Source organism: Amblyomma mixtum, chromosome 9 (assembly GCF_055824585.1).
Source record: "Amblyomma mixtum isolate Tamu chromosome 9, ASM5582458v1, whole genome shotgun sequence".
Lineage (NCBI taxonomy): Eukaryota > Metazoa > Arthropoda > Arachnida > Ixodida > Ixodidae > Amblyomma > Amblyomma mixtum.
Window position 1 is genome coordinate 118,392,294 of NC_143020.1, and position 15,597 is coordinate 118,407,890.

Sequence of the window (15,597 nt, forward strand, 5' to 3'; positions counted from 1 at the left end):
AGCCATGGTGGCGGGCAGTGACGGAGGATGTGGCCGGGCTCCCCGCAGTGGTAACAGAGCGGCCGATTGTTTGGCGTACGCCACACGTGCGCTTTGCGCATGGGGGGCCTGAACTCCTGCGGCACGGGTGGTACTGGCATGGCAGGTACTGGCAGGGATGGTACTGGCACGGGAACGACGGGGGCAAAGGCTTGCATCGCTGGCCTAGGACTTCGTAGTGCTTCGCTGTACGTCATAACGGAGGGCGCCGGGTGTGGAGCGGGAGGCGGCTGCACAGCTCGTCGGATTTCGTCACGGACCACGTCCGTTACGGCAGCGACACTGGCCTGTGGAACTTCAAGACGAAGTTTCGCCAGTTCCTCGCGAACGAGGCTTCTTACAAGCTCCCGAAGCTCCTCGGCGGGCAGCGACGTAGGCGTGTACTGGGAAGCGGCTGCTACGGTAGCCTGACGTCCGTAGTGCGCGCCTCGTTCCTGCAGAGAGCGCTCGATACCTGTTGCCTCCCTTGTGAAGTCGGCCACTGTTCTTGGCGGGTCACGGACCAGTCCGGCAAAGAGCTGCTCCTTTACGCCGCGCATTAGGTGGCGCACTTTCTTGGCCTCGGGCATAGCAGGGTCGGCTCGATTGAAGAGACGCATCATGTCCTCAACGAACATGGTGACGCTCTCATTTGGCTGCTGCGACCTGGAGTGCAGAGCGACTTCCGCCTTCTCTTTTCTTTCACTGTTGCCGAATGTCGCCAGCAACTCACGCCGAAAAACCTCCCAGGTGGCAAAAGAGGTCTCGTGGTTCTCGAACCAGATCTTTGTCGAGTCTTCTAGCGCGAAGTAGACATTCTTCAACTTGCGCTCACCGTCCCACTGGTTGAAGGCTGCCGCACGGTCGAAACTGGCCAGCCATTCTTCAACGTCTTCAAAGCTGTCTCCGTGGAACGTCGGCGGTGACCGGGGAGCGTGGAGCACGAACCGAGCGTCAGCTCCAAGACGTTGAGTGGTCTGGCTACCAGTGGTTGTCATCTTCCGTGACGGTTTTGTCAGGCCGCTAAACTCTGGCTGTAGGCCTAGCAGGCGGCGGCTCGCTTTGTGCACGGGGGTTGTGTCTACGCCCTGCGAACTGGCTTCAAAGGCGTCTTCGGAGTCAGTGTACATGGGACGTTACCCAGCACCTCCACCAAATATGTCACGGCTAGACAGTCGGGACGGCCAGGACACGTTTTACTGTGCAGCGTAGGGCAGCAGTGGACTCCCGAGGGGACCACACAGAAGAGACGACGAAGAAGAAAAACACTGTCCGCCACCATGGCTAAGGCTAGCCAGAATAGCGGGGAAGGCAGTTCGGCCGGGAGACGGCGCCACGAGAGTGCCCAGGAATGTGGCAATATGATGAACTCAGGTTTGTTATTTGCCCCCCCCCCCCCCCCCCCCCACCCCCGCTATCTCGCTCTGTCTATGGGCGCTGCCTCTATCAACTTAATTCCCATAGCTTCTCGCGGCGTCATTAAACTAATTTCGAGCTGCTCCTTCACCCTACGACAAGCGGAACAAGGCACAAGGATTACTAGTCCGCCCACGAAGCAGTTCACCCGTGAAGACTGAAGCATTCCCGAAGGCGACTGCAGCAACCTTTCTCGAGCGACGAGTTTCGTAAGCAGAAAGAAAAAGAGAGGCATAGGCAGCTGCCGGCGAATTTTATAACATATTCCGTTGTCGTCTGGCAGCCCATTTACATAATCCCTCACATAAGCTGTACGGCTCCCTGTTAAGGACGGCGTGCAAAAATCCCCTTTCGAGTTGCGAATACATTCGCTGTCACGGTATGAGCAACGATCTGCGCTCCACATACCATGAACGATGCGATTATCTGTGCTCTCGGCCGGTTGCGTTTCTATGTATAGCCACGGTAATCTCTATGGCACGTGGTGCGATTACGAACACGAAAGTTTTTTGATGCGGAAAAGCCGAGCCCTAATCATGTTTTCAAATTGGAAAATCAAGCACAGTGTCGATAATAAGAAATGCTGATGATGATGAAACGACGACAAAGTCTTTCGAAATACCTGTCCATAGGCTGACAAAACAAATGATTGCGCCAATTTAGCATCCTCGAAGAACATTGTAAAACAGGTCCCCAAGTCTGTTATTTTTGTTGTAAAATGTCATTGCTGGTAAATGCTGTGCATTTTATTGGTCCCTTTGTAACGAGAGAACAAACCACTGGCATTAGCCGTTAGTGACATTGTGTGCAGCTATGAGGTATACTTCTTGACTGAAAATAAAGATATTATTGGTAATATTATCATAACTGTTATTATCATTTCTTGTTTGCTCGAACGCTCTCTTCAACTAATAAAAATCATTAAAAATGATTATTTATACTGAGATTACTGGTATTACTAAGGATACTGACCTGCCTGGACCGAACCTGTGCAATTCCGTGTGCATGTTATCGAGTGCCTGCTTTACTGAGACAAAAAAATAAAAAAAGAAGGACATCAACGCGTTACCTGAAGAAACTACTAATGAACATGCTATATTTTTTTCTAACGTCAGTAGAAACTAAATACCAGAAGCCATACATAAAATCTGATTTAGCGTATATTCTCTAATTGAGTTGTGTGATACCAGTGCGATAACTGTTTAGGCACGTTGATATCATTTCTTTCTCATCGTATGTAACTACTTTTGCTTTTCCCGGCACTGTTTCTAAACTGGAATCATCTGAGAACTTCTGCAGAACATTAAAGGATAGAAGCCAACTTAAAATGAAACATAGAAGCAGAAAAAAAAAACGCATCTTTTTTTAATGCGTTATGCGAGGAACCGGGACAAAGCTTAATAATGGGAACGGGAGCCTTTCATGCCTGGGTTATCTCAAGGAGCACAATTTTAAACCGGCTCTCACGTTAATTGCAGAGACAGAGGCAGAATGAACGGAAGGCGGGATACGCCATGAATGATGAGAGAGGTGAAAAAGAAAACAGCGATAAAATATAACAAGAAGCGGAATTCTTGGGAAAACACTCAGCATGAATGAATCAGCAGAATGAGCTCGCATAAGGACTTGGAGATAAAAGCTATAATCCGTGCCATGTCCGGAGAAGCTACATGTTCCTTTTATTTTCTATTTAAATAGCGGACTTCGAATATTCTCCGTCTATGTCATTTCTCTTCGTTTTTTTTTGGTTCGCGCGTACGAACAAACACGCACACACATGCACTCACGTTACCCATCAAAGCGGTGCATAAAATTATAATTCCGACTGATAATTTTTGTTGTGTGCTTGTCAAGCAGCTCTCCGGTTACATAATTTTTTCTTCTGAGACTGAAAGACAAACTTTTCTAGTTTCAGTCGTGCTCGGTCAGCTCCCTCTCACACACGCTCTTGAATTTTCAGAACCTACAGGCAGCAAGAGCAGCTGCGGAAACTGTCAAAACTCGGAAAAGTTCAGCGCGTTAGGAGAGCGTGCATTGGTTGAACACGAAGCGTCCGTCTTCTCTGCGAAGCGAAAAAGAGCGACGTCAGGCTTCCGTGGAATGAAAAGAAAAAGTTTGGAAGGGAAATATTTATTTCTACGCGAGAAAGAGTTAGGGGCCGGAGTAGCTGTTCACAAAAAGCAGTTAGCAAAGGAAAATGATGTCTTGGAGATGAACGAGCATATTTCAGAAACGATGAGCCAAAAATTCAGACATAATTTACGTCATTCGCGATTAGCGTTTTATACCGGGTGTTTCAGTGAAGTATTTCAAAAATTTTCAAAAACAGGCTTTTTGGGGCAAAAGTATGAATTTTGCGGCATAGTATTACCAGTGTTGGTAGACATTAGAAAACAAGGTATTAATTAAGTTGTAAGCTGGTTAACTAATTTTTAATAATTAACTTTTTAGCTAGTAGAGCTAGGCGCCGCAATTAGAGATTTGAAGCCGGTTGTTAGTAATAGCCATATCACTTTTTGGAATTTTGAAAACACGATTACCGCGCCGCTGTGGTTCGACAAAAGCTGACTGCATCGTGCGAAAATACATGCGCTTTCGAAAGCATGCAGGCAAAGCAGCCCCTCCAGAGCAAGTAACTAGTGAAAAAACCAAATTTTGTAGATCTACATCGCCAATGGTAACCGTGTTTTCGAAGTTCTAAACACTGATATGGCTATTATTAACGACCGCCTACAAATCTCTAATTGTAACCAGGCGGATATGGCTATTACTAGTGACCAGCTACAAATGTCTAATTTCAACTAGACGCCTAACTCTACTTATTAAAAAGTTGATTATTAAAAATGAGTTAGCCAACTTACTACTTAAGGCGACTCACCGGTTTTCTGGTGTCCGCCAACACTGGTAACACTATACCGCAAACGCCATATTTTTACCCAAAAATGCCCATTTCGAACATTTTTGAGTGTCCGCTGAAGCATCCGGTATACATTATTCATGCGATTTACTACAAGACATAATTTATGTACACCACGTGAATTAAATACATCACTACGTATAATAGAGTCTTTAAGGCGCTCTTAAGAACAAAGGGTTATGAGAGGAAAGGGCAAGTGTTCTCCTTACCCTGCGCAAAATGTGAGCTTAATGGGACCATACGCGCTCCGCTACACAGCTGAGAAGTAAACTTTGTTGCCTGGACATGTCCTGCAGAAACTTTATGCGCGAAACGAATATAAACCTTTTGCACCAACCATTCATTCTTTCTTTTTTTACTTTCATAGCGTCAGCGCAGTTAGCTGACAATGGGTTTTATTTTTCTCTGAAAAAGAAAAAAAAGATATAAGTAAAAACTATACGCTGCCGGGAAATTAGGGGACAAGTTGTAAGAGCCGTTGCACTGGCAAATATTTGCACTGGAAGAACAGCGAACGTGTAAAGAAAAGTCCTCTGTCCTTGCAGAGGACACAAAGACGATAAAAGAGAAACTGTTTCCGCGTTGTGCGCAACACTTCACGCTAACTTTCGAACTTCGCTTATATGCAGACTTGGGATTCAGCGTCAAAACTCATAGCACTTATATCTTTTATTTTCTTGTTCATTCCTTTCTATATCGCACGTTTACCAAATTAATTTTCGCTCTCTCACACTTCAGCATTTTCACGAGCATTCCTTGCACAGAGCCTGCGAAGAATTCAGAGAATCTATGAATATGGTTAAACAAAGGCTTCTGCGTCGGTTGCTTTCAACCGTGTTTTCTTTTCTTCCATTTCTTCGTCGCCTTCACAAAAAATTAATTTGACTGTCCACAGCAAAGAGAGATGCAAAGTTCATTGCCGCGCAAAGATTAAACAGCAACCTAATTAACAAGAGCCCTGATCCTCAAAAAGACATAACAATAAAAATATGTTTATTGTGCATGATGGAAAATTTTTATTTGTTTTGAAAAGTCAGACAACTTAGCTGGAATTAACGCTGAGCACAGCCCCAGGTGCTTTATAAAAGGCGTATAAGATATGGAAAAGCTTTAAACGCTAACAAAGAAATCAAAGCATCACTTGAAGTGTAAAACTTTACATCTGAGCAGATTCTCAATTATCTCACGCGCTTATGAGCAAACAAGTCCCAGAATTGCTGCGCATAAAAAAGTTTGGAAGTTTATAACTCTGGAAACGGTTCGTAGCACTTCTTTATGCCGGTGGGGCAGAAATTTAACATTTTGGCATAATAAAACTGCAATGGTAGTAAAGGTCATAGGATTCGCTGGGTATTAAAGTTTTAATTGCGTCTCAACTTGCTCCCACTGTTAGGCTGGAGGTGCTAATAAAAAAAAAACGAACTTTAGCGAGAGTCGAAATTACACAAGTAGGAAATTATAACTTGGAAAACATTTGGTGTGATGAGGAGTTCCGAAATTTTATTTATCTTTCTAGCTTACTTTAAATGAAAGTAGTCTTAAAGAACTGCTCGAAAATTTTGTTTCCTGCATATTTTATTTGCTTATGGTGACTATAGTCCCCCGGCGATAATTGTGAAAACTTCGGCGCCACAATTTTTGACAAGCTAGCCCGACAGAATTGTGGAAAGGTCGAATAGCACATATGTAAGTTTACAGTGCTTAAGAATGCACACACATATAAAGATACTGAATACCAGATGGAGTGCAGCGGAATGTATGCCAGAGTATAATACAAGAAGGTTCTAGCATAAATGACATAACTGAAACGATCCCAGAAAATGCTCTACATTGCACTGAGATCGCCCAGTGATCGATATGTGGCAGCAGCGGGTATGTCGATGGGCAGCTCAGCGTAGTACGTTACATGGTCGCAGGGACCCAATCATTGCTCTGTGCTGGAATTCCGCGAACGTGTTTCCACAGGTATAACTTTATAGTTTTATGTTTTGTAGCAGTAATTATTGGATAAAAAAATATGAGCGGAGTTTCTTTGCAACAAAATACGGAGAGATTGGGCTAATTCGCAGATAACATCAGGTCCGGATAACCTCCACTGAAGAGACGTGAAGAAAGGATGCTACAGTTTGCTCCGGTGCCAAGAAATATAAAATGCTTCTAGATCAGCCCGCAAACGAAGAGTATCTCTAAGGAGTATCTATACATAGTTAGAATGGTTACACGAACTTCCACATGAGGGTTATCACGATGGGTGCAAAGAAAACCTATCGCGGTTCGCGGTTATTGATAGTTAAAAAAATGGTCCCTAGTCCCAACAAAAATGCTGGACCAGCATGAAACTAGAACAGCCATTCTGCCAACCCAATAGGTTATAGATGTCATGCGGTTACGATGAGCTAGAAACAAGGTTCATTCTCAGTTTTTCTTTGATTTTCTGCACCTCTACGTGGAAGTAATTGAAATTAGCTTATTCAGGTGGAGCTTGTAGCATAAAAAAAGTAAAACATTGTAGAGCCTTCATTTATGCTTTGATCTGCTTTATTACTACTCAAAATTTGCTTTTCTTTCTATTTTTTCACACATTTAGACAGGATAATACGCTGAAATTTTGTGTCTCCTTGTACTCGTTAGCGCGCACATGCGTATAGCCGTCGGTGTAGTAGTTAGCACTTTCAAAAATTTGATATAGTTGAAAGTAAACGAGGCGATAAATGTTCAGGCTATCAGTACAATAAAAGTAAAATAAGCAAGAGAAAATCCCCCATTCCTATTTGTTTATATGCATGTTCGCTTAAAACCTCTGGTACTCTTTATCGGCAATGAACTGAAGTACGTTGTAAACCATTAGGTTTTTGCAAGAGCAATAGAAGCAAACAGGAAAGCAATGAAGGTAAAAAAGAAACCCATGAAGCTTATTTTCTTTCTCTCAGCTTATCGTACTGGGAACATTGGATCTTTAGCCCCGTCTCGTCAATTATCGATCCGAGCTTGGCTAGACGACGACGCTCCTCGATTAACTCCAAGGTTGTCGGTTCACAAGATCAAAGTAATCACACAAAACAAAGTCCGCATGGTCCTTAGAGAGCGTATGATGTGTCATGTTGGGAACCGTGGAGCGCTGCAGAAGCTAAAAAGCGTCAGATAAGCCGGGGAAGAATTTCTAAAAGGTATCCTCACATAATACTGCATGCAACTGGCCGGCTTCTTGGTTGCCATTGTAATTTACTATTGCAAATGGCTGGCGAAGATGCATCGGACTTCACACGTGCAAAAAATTATGCGAACTTAGGGACTACCGGTCGTCACCTGACGCTTCTCTAATGCTGCACCGAATTGTTGAAGGACATGGCGGGGAGACCTAAGTCGCCTGACCCGCTTGCGCCTGCAGATATCGACTTAAGACGCCAGTGTTTTCCGAGGCGACTTAAGGAAGATGTCTCTACCCCACGGGCAAAGGAGACTGAGATAACGACGCTTTCCCGGGCCAGCGTAAATTGACGCGCATTATGCTAATGACATGGACTGCGAAACTCTGGCGACCGACGAAGCCGCCTAAGACGCCGCCTGGCGTTATGCCCGTGCCAGGAGACGTGTGATATTGATCGAAGCGTTAGATGAGAAGATTTCTTGCTCGGTTATTTTCCAAGTTCCGCCGCTTCTTGACAAGATCGAAGAAGACAGCAATGACCTTTGGATGGCGCATCGACGTTTTCTAAGTTTATATCCCAGCATAATAAGGGAAGACGCATCAACCTGGTGGGACATGCTTCAGACACCGCTCAGGAGATATGTCCAGCTGTTGCGATGGAGACGACGCCTTACTAGGATATAATATTGTTTATTGTAGCACAGCACATTATAGTATAGTATAGTATAGTATAGTATAGTATAGTATAGTATAGTATAGTATAGTATAGTATAGTATAGTATAGTACAGTATTAGTATAGTATAGTATAGTATAGTATAGTATAGTATAGTATAGTATAGTATAGTATAGTATAGTATAGTATAGTATAGTATAGTATAGTATAGTATAGTATAGTATAGTATAGTATAGTATAGTATAGTATAGTATAGCATAGCATAGTATATTATAGTATAGTGTAGCATGGTATATTGTACTACAGTAAAGTGCGGTGTGATATATAGAAAAGATATAGAAAAGTGCAAGTAAAGTGTCATGATGATCAGAGCATTAGGATATATTCTTTCTTTCTTCCCTTTAATTTTCTTTCTCATATTACTTACTGGCGTTTCCTTTCTTTTCAAAGCTCTCCAAGGACAGAGCTGAATTCGAACCTCAGCACGTCACGCTGAGTATCACTTTGTCGAGGCTCTAAATAGCTGACAGAAGGAAAACCAGCAGCTTATTGAGGCCGTCCCACTAAAATGAGCTCACAACAAATCGCTAGCCTTTCAAACACAAACCTTTTACCTTTTCATCAGCGTAGTTAAGCAAAGCTGCGAAAGGAGTAATGAGAAGCTCATAGTGTATTTTACGAGAAGCTCATAAAAATACAATATTTTATTTTATCGCGCTCGTCGAAACTAGCGAGAACTGTCTTAGTTCTGAAGTACGTAGGTGTACTAAGTGCACTGAGAGGCATGCATAATTACACGCATCTCACACAAACTAATTTTTTAGTGCAGTGAGTGCCCCGCGGAGTTTAGCAAAAATGTAGAGTCATATATTTAAGTCAGAAGTTTTAGGGCCGAGAGATATGCTGCCTCGATGAGTGCACTAGGTTAAGGAACATGCTCTACGCTACTCTTATTTTTTTGACGTTTTGCCAAGTCACAGAGAGATCCTATAAATGCCATCTTAGCGAGAAGATAAACAGATTCGGTTACCGGTGAGTTCGCTTTCCCCTGACTAATCTGTGCTCACCGGGAACAAGAATAAATATGTCAAGGGCATATTTGCAGGGTTAATTTGGTTTGGCGTGCAAAACATGGCGCGAAATCTTCAATATAGATGTGTATGAAAGTGTAAGGAGAACAAAAATACTTTAAAGCAGATTTCAGTAGGCCTTTTGTTGAAGCCACCGTCTGCTTGGTATTTACAAACCATGTCAGGAACGGACACTGGCCTCGCAGTGTTTGTCTCCCTGTGGACCGCAGGTGCAGCAACTAACCTAACTACGCCCCCTGACGAAGATATTAATTTCTGTAGCAATAGGAGAGAAAAAAATGACTAGTTTAATACTGGATAAAATTAATATCAGAACACAAAACAGCCTGTGCAGTGAACCGAGGAACTAAGCGATTGAAAGCTGGTACCATTCCATTGCGCCACAGAGTTGTTAAAATTTCATAAATACAACATTTATTTAACGCATTAATGCGCATGAACTGAATCTATGCTTAAATACTATATACAAAGACGCCCGAAAGCGGAAGCATTAAAAGGAACAAAGCAGACAAACATAGAAGAAAGGATGGACCCGGGACAGGCGCTCCTCTTTCCAGTGTTTGTCTGCTGTGTGCGTTATAATGCTTCCTGAAAACGTAAACTATTAGCCCGTCTAGAATTTTTAAATCACGGGAAGCGGAGCTGCCGGGGAGCGTTGATTACAGACGGCATGCTTCTCTGAACTTTGAATAATTTTTCCTGTACTCAGTCTAAATTACTGAGAATATACGTTTTCTGTACGGATCTTATAAACTCTCCATAATATTTCTAAAAAACTTCCATACTGATTCGATATAACAAGGTACCCGTGTGGGCTAGTTGGTGTACATCAGACATAACTTCACCATAGAAAGAACGAGACACGAAGAGAAGAAGAACACAGGACAACACAGCGTTGTCCTGTGTTCTTCTTCTCTTCGTGTCTCGTTCTTTCGCTGGTGAAGTTATGTCTGATTCGATGTAATCGATAAGGAAATACATGGAATTATAGGACTCGCCTTATGGAAACTTTCAATAGGGAGGCTTTCGCACGTCTACTCGGTTTAACTACTTTAAAACCTTACCATTCTTTTTGGATGGACTTGCATCTCCTACATAACGCAGGAATACCGGAGGACGCTTGCATGTTTCAACTTTATGACTAAGGGCATTTCAGAAGTCGTTTCAGCAGCGACCAAATAGGTATGAAAGGGTGAAGCACTCACCTGAGGGTCGGCCCTTAGTTTTCGCATGTGCGGGATGCTGCGCTTGGTCCGCGCCCTGGGCACGGCGCGGTGAACGAAGTGGTACTCGTTCTTGGACCCCAGCACCTGCACGCGGGGGAAAGTGAAATTCATAAATGGAGCGAAGTTCTCGAGTGAGGCACACAACACTGCATTACAAAAGACTGACAGCATAGCCCCCGGAAAAACAGTTGTTCAGTGACTGTGTGCCTAGGTCTGTTGGGTGTCAGAAGAAGGGTGTCACCTCCATCAAATTGTAGCGAGATTTCCGGGGAAGCAGCCTAATAATAGCTAGCCAAAATGGCGATCCGAGCTCCGGGCATCAACCCAACGATCTCGCGCCGTGAGCTGGCGGTGCGGCTGCCGCCGCTGCCCATCTTCCCCTTTACAGTTTTTTATATGTGCATAAAAAGCCCTTAATTTTTCCTCATTTAGGTCGCTCTTGCTTTGATAGCCTTTTGTTTCTGTTAATGTAATATAAAATAAAGGATGTGCCTCATTCTCCTTGTACTCGAAGGCTTCAGAAATAAACTGTATTGTGACTATTGTCATTATTATTGATTGATTGTTTGACCGATTGATTGATTGGTAGATATAGCATGTAAAGAGACTACAGAATAGGCTCCACGACCTACTATAGCTTATTGACAGCCTGTTTTTATGCCTCATGGTAAGTGTAAGAAGTATGTAAAGAGACTAACGAAATAAACGAGGGACCTTATAAAAGTACTGAACAGAGGAATAAAAAAAAACCTAATGTTTTGTGAACATTTATATTGCCATTCATGTCCATGAACACTGCAGATAAGAAAAAAAAAAACATATCAGCAACCGTGCTTTGACGTTGGCTGAAACCAGGACACCAGTATAAAATTTGCGCACATCCGCAATTCCCTCAGCACACACAGCACTGCGCAGCCTCATCAGCCACCCCTTGGTAACTTTTTCAGACGCCGTGCAAATCGCGGCTTTCTGCTCGGCCCAACACGAACTGGGAACATCGATCCGCTAAAAGAGAGTCCCAACGGAAGTCAACAAACGCGTTTAGCCCAAATCTGAGTGAGGCTAATTTTTACCGACGAGTGACAGAAAAGGAAAAACTTGCGACTGCGAGAGGACTACTGTCCAAAGCTCGCGGCGGAAAAGAGGAAGGGGCAGTAAACTGTGGCTCTGTCATGGCCGAAAAGCACATCAACAAAATGCACGAGGACGCCGTCGCTGGCGAAGAGCCGGAAGTGACGTTAAGTGAAAGAGTCCACGCACGGGATGACAGGGCCGACAACACGTACACACAGCGAGCCGAAGCCTGCGCCGCGTTCCCGCAAGGGACCGACTGTGGTGCGGTTTATGTTGCCCGGTAACCGAGTTACGGCCTTACGAAATAACAGTGTTGACCCAAGCGGCCTCTTTTACCACATCCGCCCGTCGCTTCCTCTCTTCCGGCAGGGTACAGCCTGAAGCATACCGATGCATCGTTCTCTCATTCGTCAACAGCGCGAGGCCCGTGAGCCCGGTTGGGTTCTGACTTGACGCGTTCGAATGTTTTCTGTCGGGGTTTCAGTGTATTATTTTGGTGGATAGTTGTGACCGCCTAATGTAGGAATGCGTTGGGTTGCACAGCCTGTTAATTTGTTTATCTAGAGACGCGCCTTCATATTCTACTTAAGTCATTTAACGACCTGAGGTGCGCGCAACGCATGGGCAGAATTCGCCCCTACAATTATGGGAGAGTAAAACTGATGAAGTTTTAAACTGTCGATATTGTCACGCACTAGAAGACGACAGAGAGGGCAGTGGCGCGGCACGGAGCGCTCGCCCTATTCAGAAATATTCAGAGTTCTTTGACAGCTGCTTTAACTCGCTCAAAAACTGAACCAGACGAATAACTGAACAAGTGACACGTTGAGGACACCAGTGTTCTGAATGGTGCAGCTGCCGCGGCGGACATCGCTGCACAACTCACACTGTTGGACACGCTAGTTCGCAGTGATCATTTCAGAGGAGTGAGGGATAAAAGAAACAAGTGAAAGAAAGAGGAGCGCACGATACAAACAGCCGAACTGTCTTCACCACTCTCCTAGCGTAGTATTTAAAAATAATTCTTTCTTTCTCTGTCTCAAGCCATCGCTCAACAGTGAAGGATTACGGATCCTTTTCAAGTCCCACGAGGCAGAGGAGCAGGAACAGCTCCCTTCGGCGGGTAGCACCGGCAACAGCTCAATTTGTTTACGCAAGGAACGCTTCGTACAGCGCTTCTTCTTTCTTGTTTTTCACTCTATCTCTTTTATCTCGAATGCGCACGCAATGCCCCAAACGGCGGACGTGTTCGGCTCGCAAAATGAAGACAGAGGATGGCGCTCGTGTCGTCAGCGCTGAACGAGCGAACACGAAGCTCTGCGCGGACTGCTACGGGGGCTAAACAAGAATCGCAAGCAACAAGAAGAACAAGAGAAAACGGCAGTAAGGAGATTGAGAGATAGAAGAAGAAAAATAGAGAGAGAGGAAAAAAGATAAATGTGGCGTGACAACACCGGCTGCGAATGTCGAAACCAGATCCTCCAGTCTGTGCGAGGCGAAAGAATTCGCGCGCTAGGCGCTTCTCTTTTGCCCACATGCGTGAACGGAGAAGCAAATCTACTTAAGCGAAGCACATGCGCTTCGCCGTGTTCGGCATAACGCGAGCAATTTGCTTCGTAACCGGAGCTGACGCTCAGCGCGGAGTTCTCTAAGGATATGAACTGAACCTGATAGAGGAGTAAAAGTAAATAGAAAAAAGAAATAGGGTGCAATTTTTGTAAATAAATAGGTAGTCTCGCATAACCTGCGCTTTCAGCTTCCAGATGAAGTTTTTCTCTTTCGTTACTAAGGCGTGGCTGCTCGCAGTCACGTGGATTTATGAGATTCTCGAGCGCTGAAATTGAAATTACTGCCCGGCCGCCTGCCCATTTTAGCCTCGAAGGTGTGAACTCGTGGCATTATACTGGGAAAGAGCACCTAACTTTTGTTCTTTATTGAACCGATTTTCGTGTCTTGCAGCTGAGGTTTGTTATTTAAAGAAAGCGTTGAGTGAGGAAGAAGAGATCAAGAACTCGTTTTAGTTAACAGGTCAGGTTCCGGCTCGCTTCCTCGTATTTCACACACCGTTAGTCGCCAACTGGATGTGGAGACGCAGAAGGCGTTCACGTGTCAAATTGCTTGATGGTTCAGTTTCTTGTTTTTCTCTTATGAAGGAGGAGTGCTAGAAGAAATGTTGATTTTTGGTTTGCTCCTGATGTAAGCTTAAGTTTAACCTTTCAAGAAGATCATAAGGCATGTGCGTGTTAGACATGTGAAGCCCACTACGCTGCTAAACTGTATAGTCAAGTATTCGGTTTAATTTGCTGTTTCTAGGCGCCGTAGGGCGCGCCATGGTTGGAGGAATATTATCGCACCTTCGTTTTTTGCGTCTCCAATGTAAATTTAAGAATTATTCATAAATACTATTTTTCTCGCTCATTGAAATTTGCACTTACGATGGAAATCTAACGCGCTATTGCTATTGAACTTACCAACTTTCACTAAATAAAATATACAGCTTCAGTACTTAACATATGTGTGCATTTATATAGGCGATTCAAAATATTATTTTTACGCTCTATTGGTACAAGCTAGCCAAAATGGACTTCGTAAAAAAAAAAAAAAAAACCCTCGGAATAATTTCGGCCACTCTCGGCTCTAGAACACCAACCAGGATGTGTTCACAGAATGATGTGTTCACAGCTACCCCTCGGCGGATGCCGTATTTAAAAAAAAAAATTTACACTGAAAATTGGTTTTTACAGGAAAGGAAATGGCGCAGTATCTGTCTCACATATCTCGGCGGACACCTGAACCTCGCTGTAAGAGAGGGGAGGAAGGAGGGAGTGAAAGAAGAGAGAGTAAGACGTGTCGCAGTGGAGGTCTCCGGAATAATTTCGACCACCTGGGGATCTTTAACGTGCACTTGCATCGCACAGCACACGGGCGCGTTTTGCGTTCCGCCGCTATTGAAACGCGGTCGCCGCGGTCGCGTTCGAACCCGGGTACTCCGGCTCGGTAGACGAGCGCGCTAACTACTGAGCCACCGCAGCGGGGCCGTTTTTACCGAGCGGGGCAATTTTTACCGAGCGTGCCTGTCTGTTATAAATTTGGCTTTGTTGTAGCGATGGTGGCGAGATTTTCTACGCAGAATTGCTGCAGAAGCGCAGCTAGGACGGAATAGTGTTGTCAAAAAGAATGACATATTATCGACTATATATATGATTCATTTTATTCATCCTCACACTTCGGGCGGGACTCCAGTTTCATAGATCGCATGTTCGTCTCGATGCACTTGAGCTCTAGTACGGTAGGTAGGTATGTGCAACATTGAGCATTACAGCAAGTCTGTAATAAGCTGTCCCTACCGGGGCGAGGTACAAACAGCTGATTAAAAGTAACAAGGCCACGGGATGTCGATAAACCACAAGCGCATGGTTAAGCTGCGCCTTGGCTTTAGAAATCGATGTGATTAGAGGCGATCCTAATAGATCAGGCGGGTGCTTTGTAATAGATTACACTAATAAGACAAAAACATACACGCAAAACTTTTAATCACGATAGTGGTTATGGTGCTCGGCTGCTGACCCGAAAGACGCGGGTTCGATCCCAACCAAGGCGGTCGCGTTTCGACGGAGGCGAAATTCTAGAGTCTCATGTACTGTGCGATGTCAGCGCACATTAAGGAACCCTAGGTGATCAAAATTACCGGAGACCTCCACTTCGGTGTCCCTCATAGCATAAGTCGCTTTGTGACGTTAACCCCATAAAAAATAACCCATTTTAACCACGAGATGTCTGAAAAAGAAGCACAACATGGCCTAACTGTGAGAATTCAAGTTCTGTGCATACCATCTGACCCCATTACCACGTTATCGCATATTTTATTTGCGGTTAAATTCTCAGCGGTTTAGAAAACGCTAATTAGGCCTAACCAACATCTTTATATCACCAGCACGCCTTTTTCTCGCACCATGAATGAGTCCTGTGGTCCTTCATAAAATATTACTTCGCTGCTAGAAAAGAAGCTTGCAAGCTTTTCGCAACAAATGTG

The 15,597-nt window shown here is 44.4% G+C and overlaps 1 protein-coding gene across 2 annotated transcripts in view; it reads right to left on the reverse strand.

Moving 5' to 3' along the window:
* Positions 1-15,597, reverse strand: part of amon (prohormone processing protease amontillado) — a 175,175-nt gene that overhangs the window by 61,393 nt on the left and 98,185 nt on the right. For both annotated transcript variants that reach the window (XM_089561657.1, XM_089561656.1), the window contains exon 2: positions 10,470-10,574. In XM_089561657.1, the coding sequence (XP_089417783.1) occupies positions 10,470-10,496 (27 nt within the window). In that variant the 5' untranslated portion in view covers positions 10,497-10,574. The remainder of the gene's footprint in view (positions 1-10,469; positions 10,575-15,597) is intronic.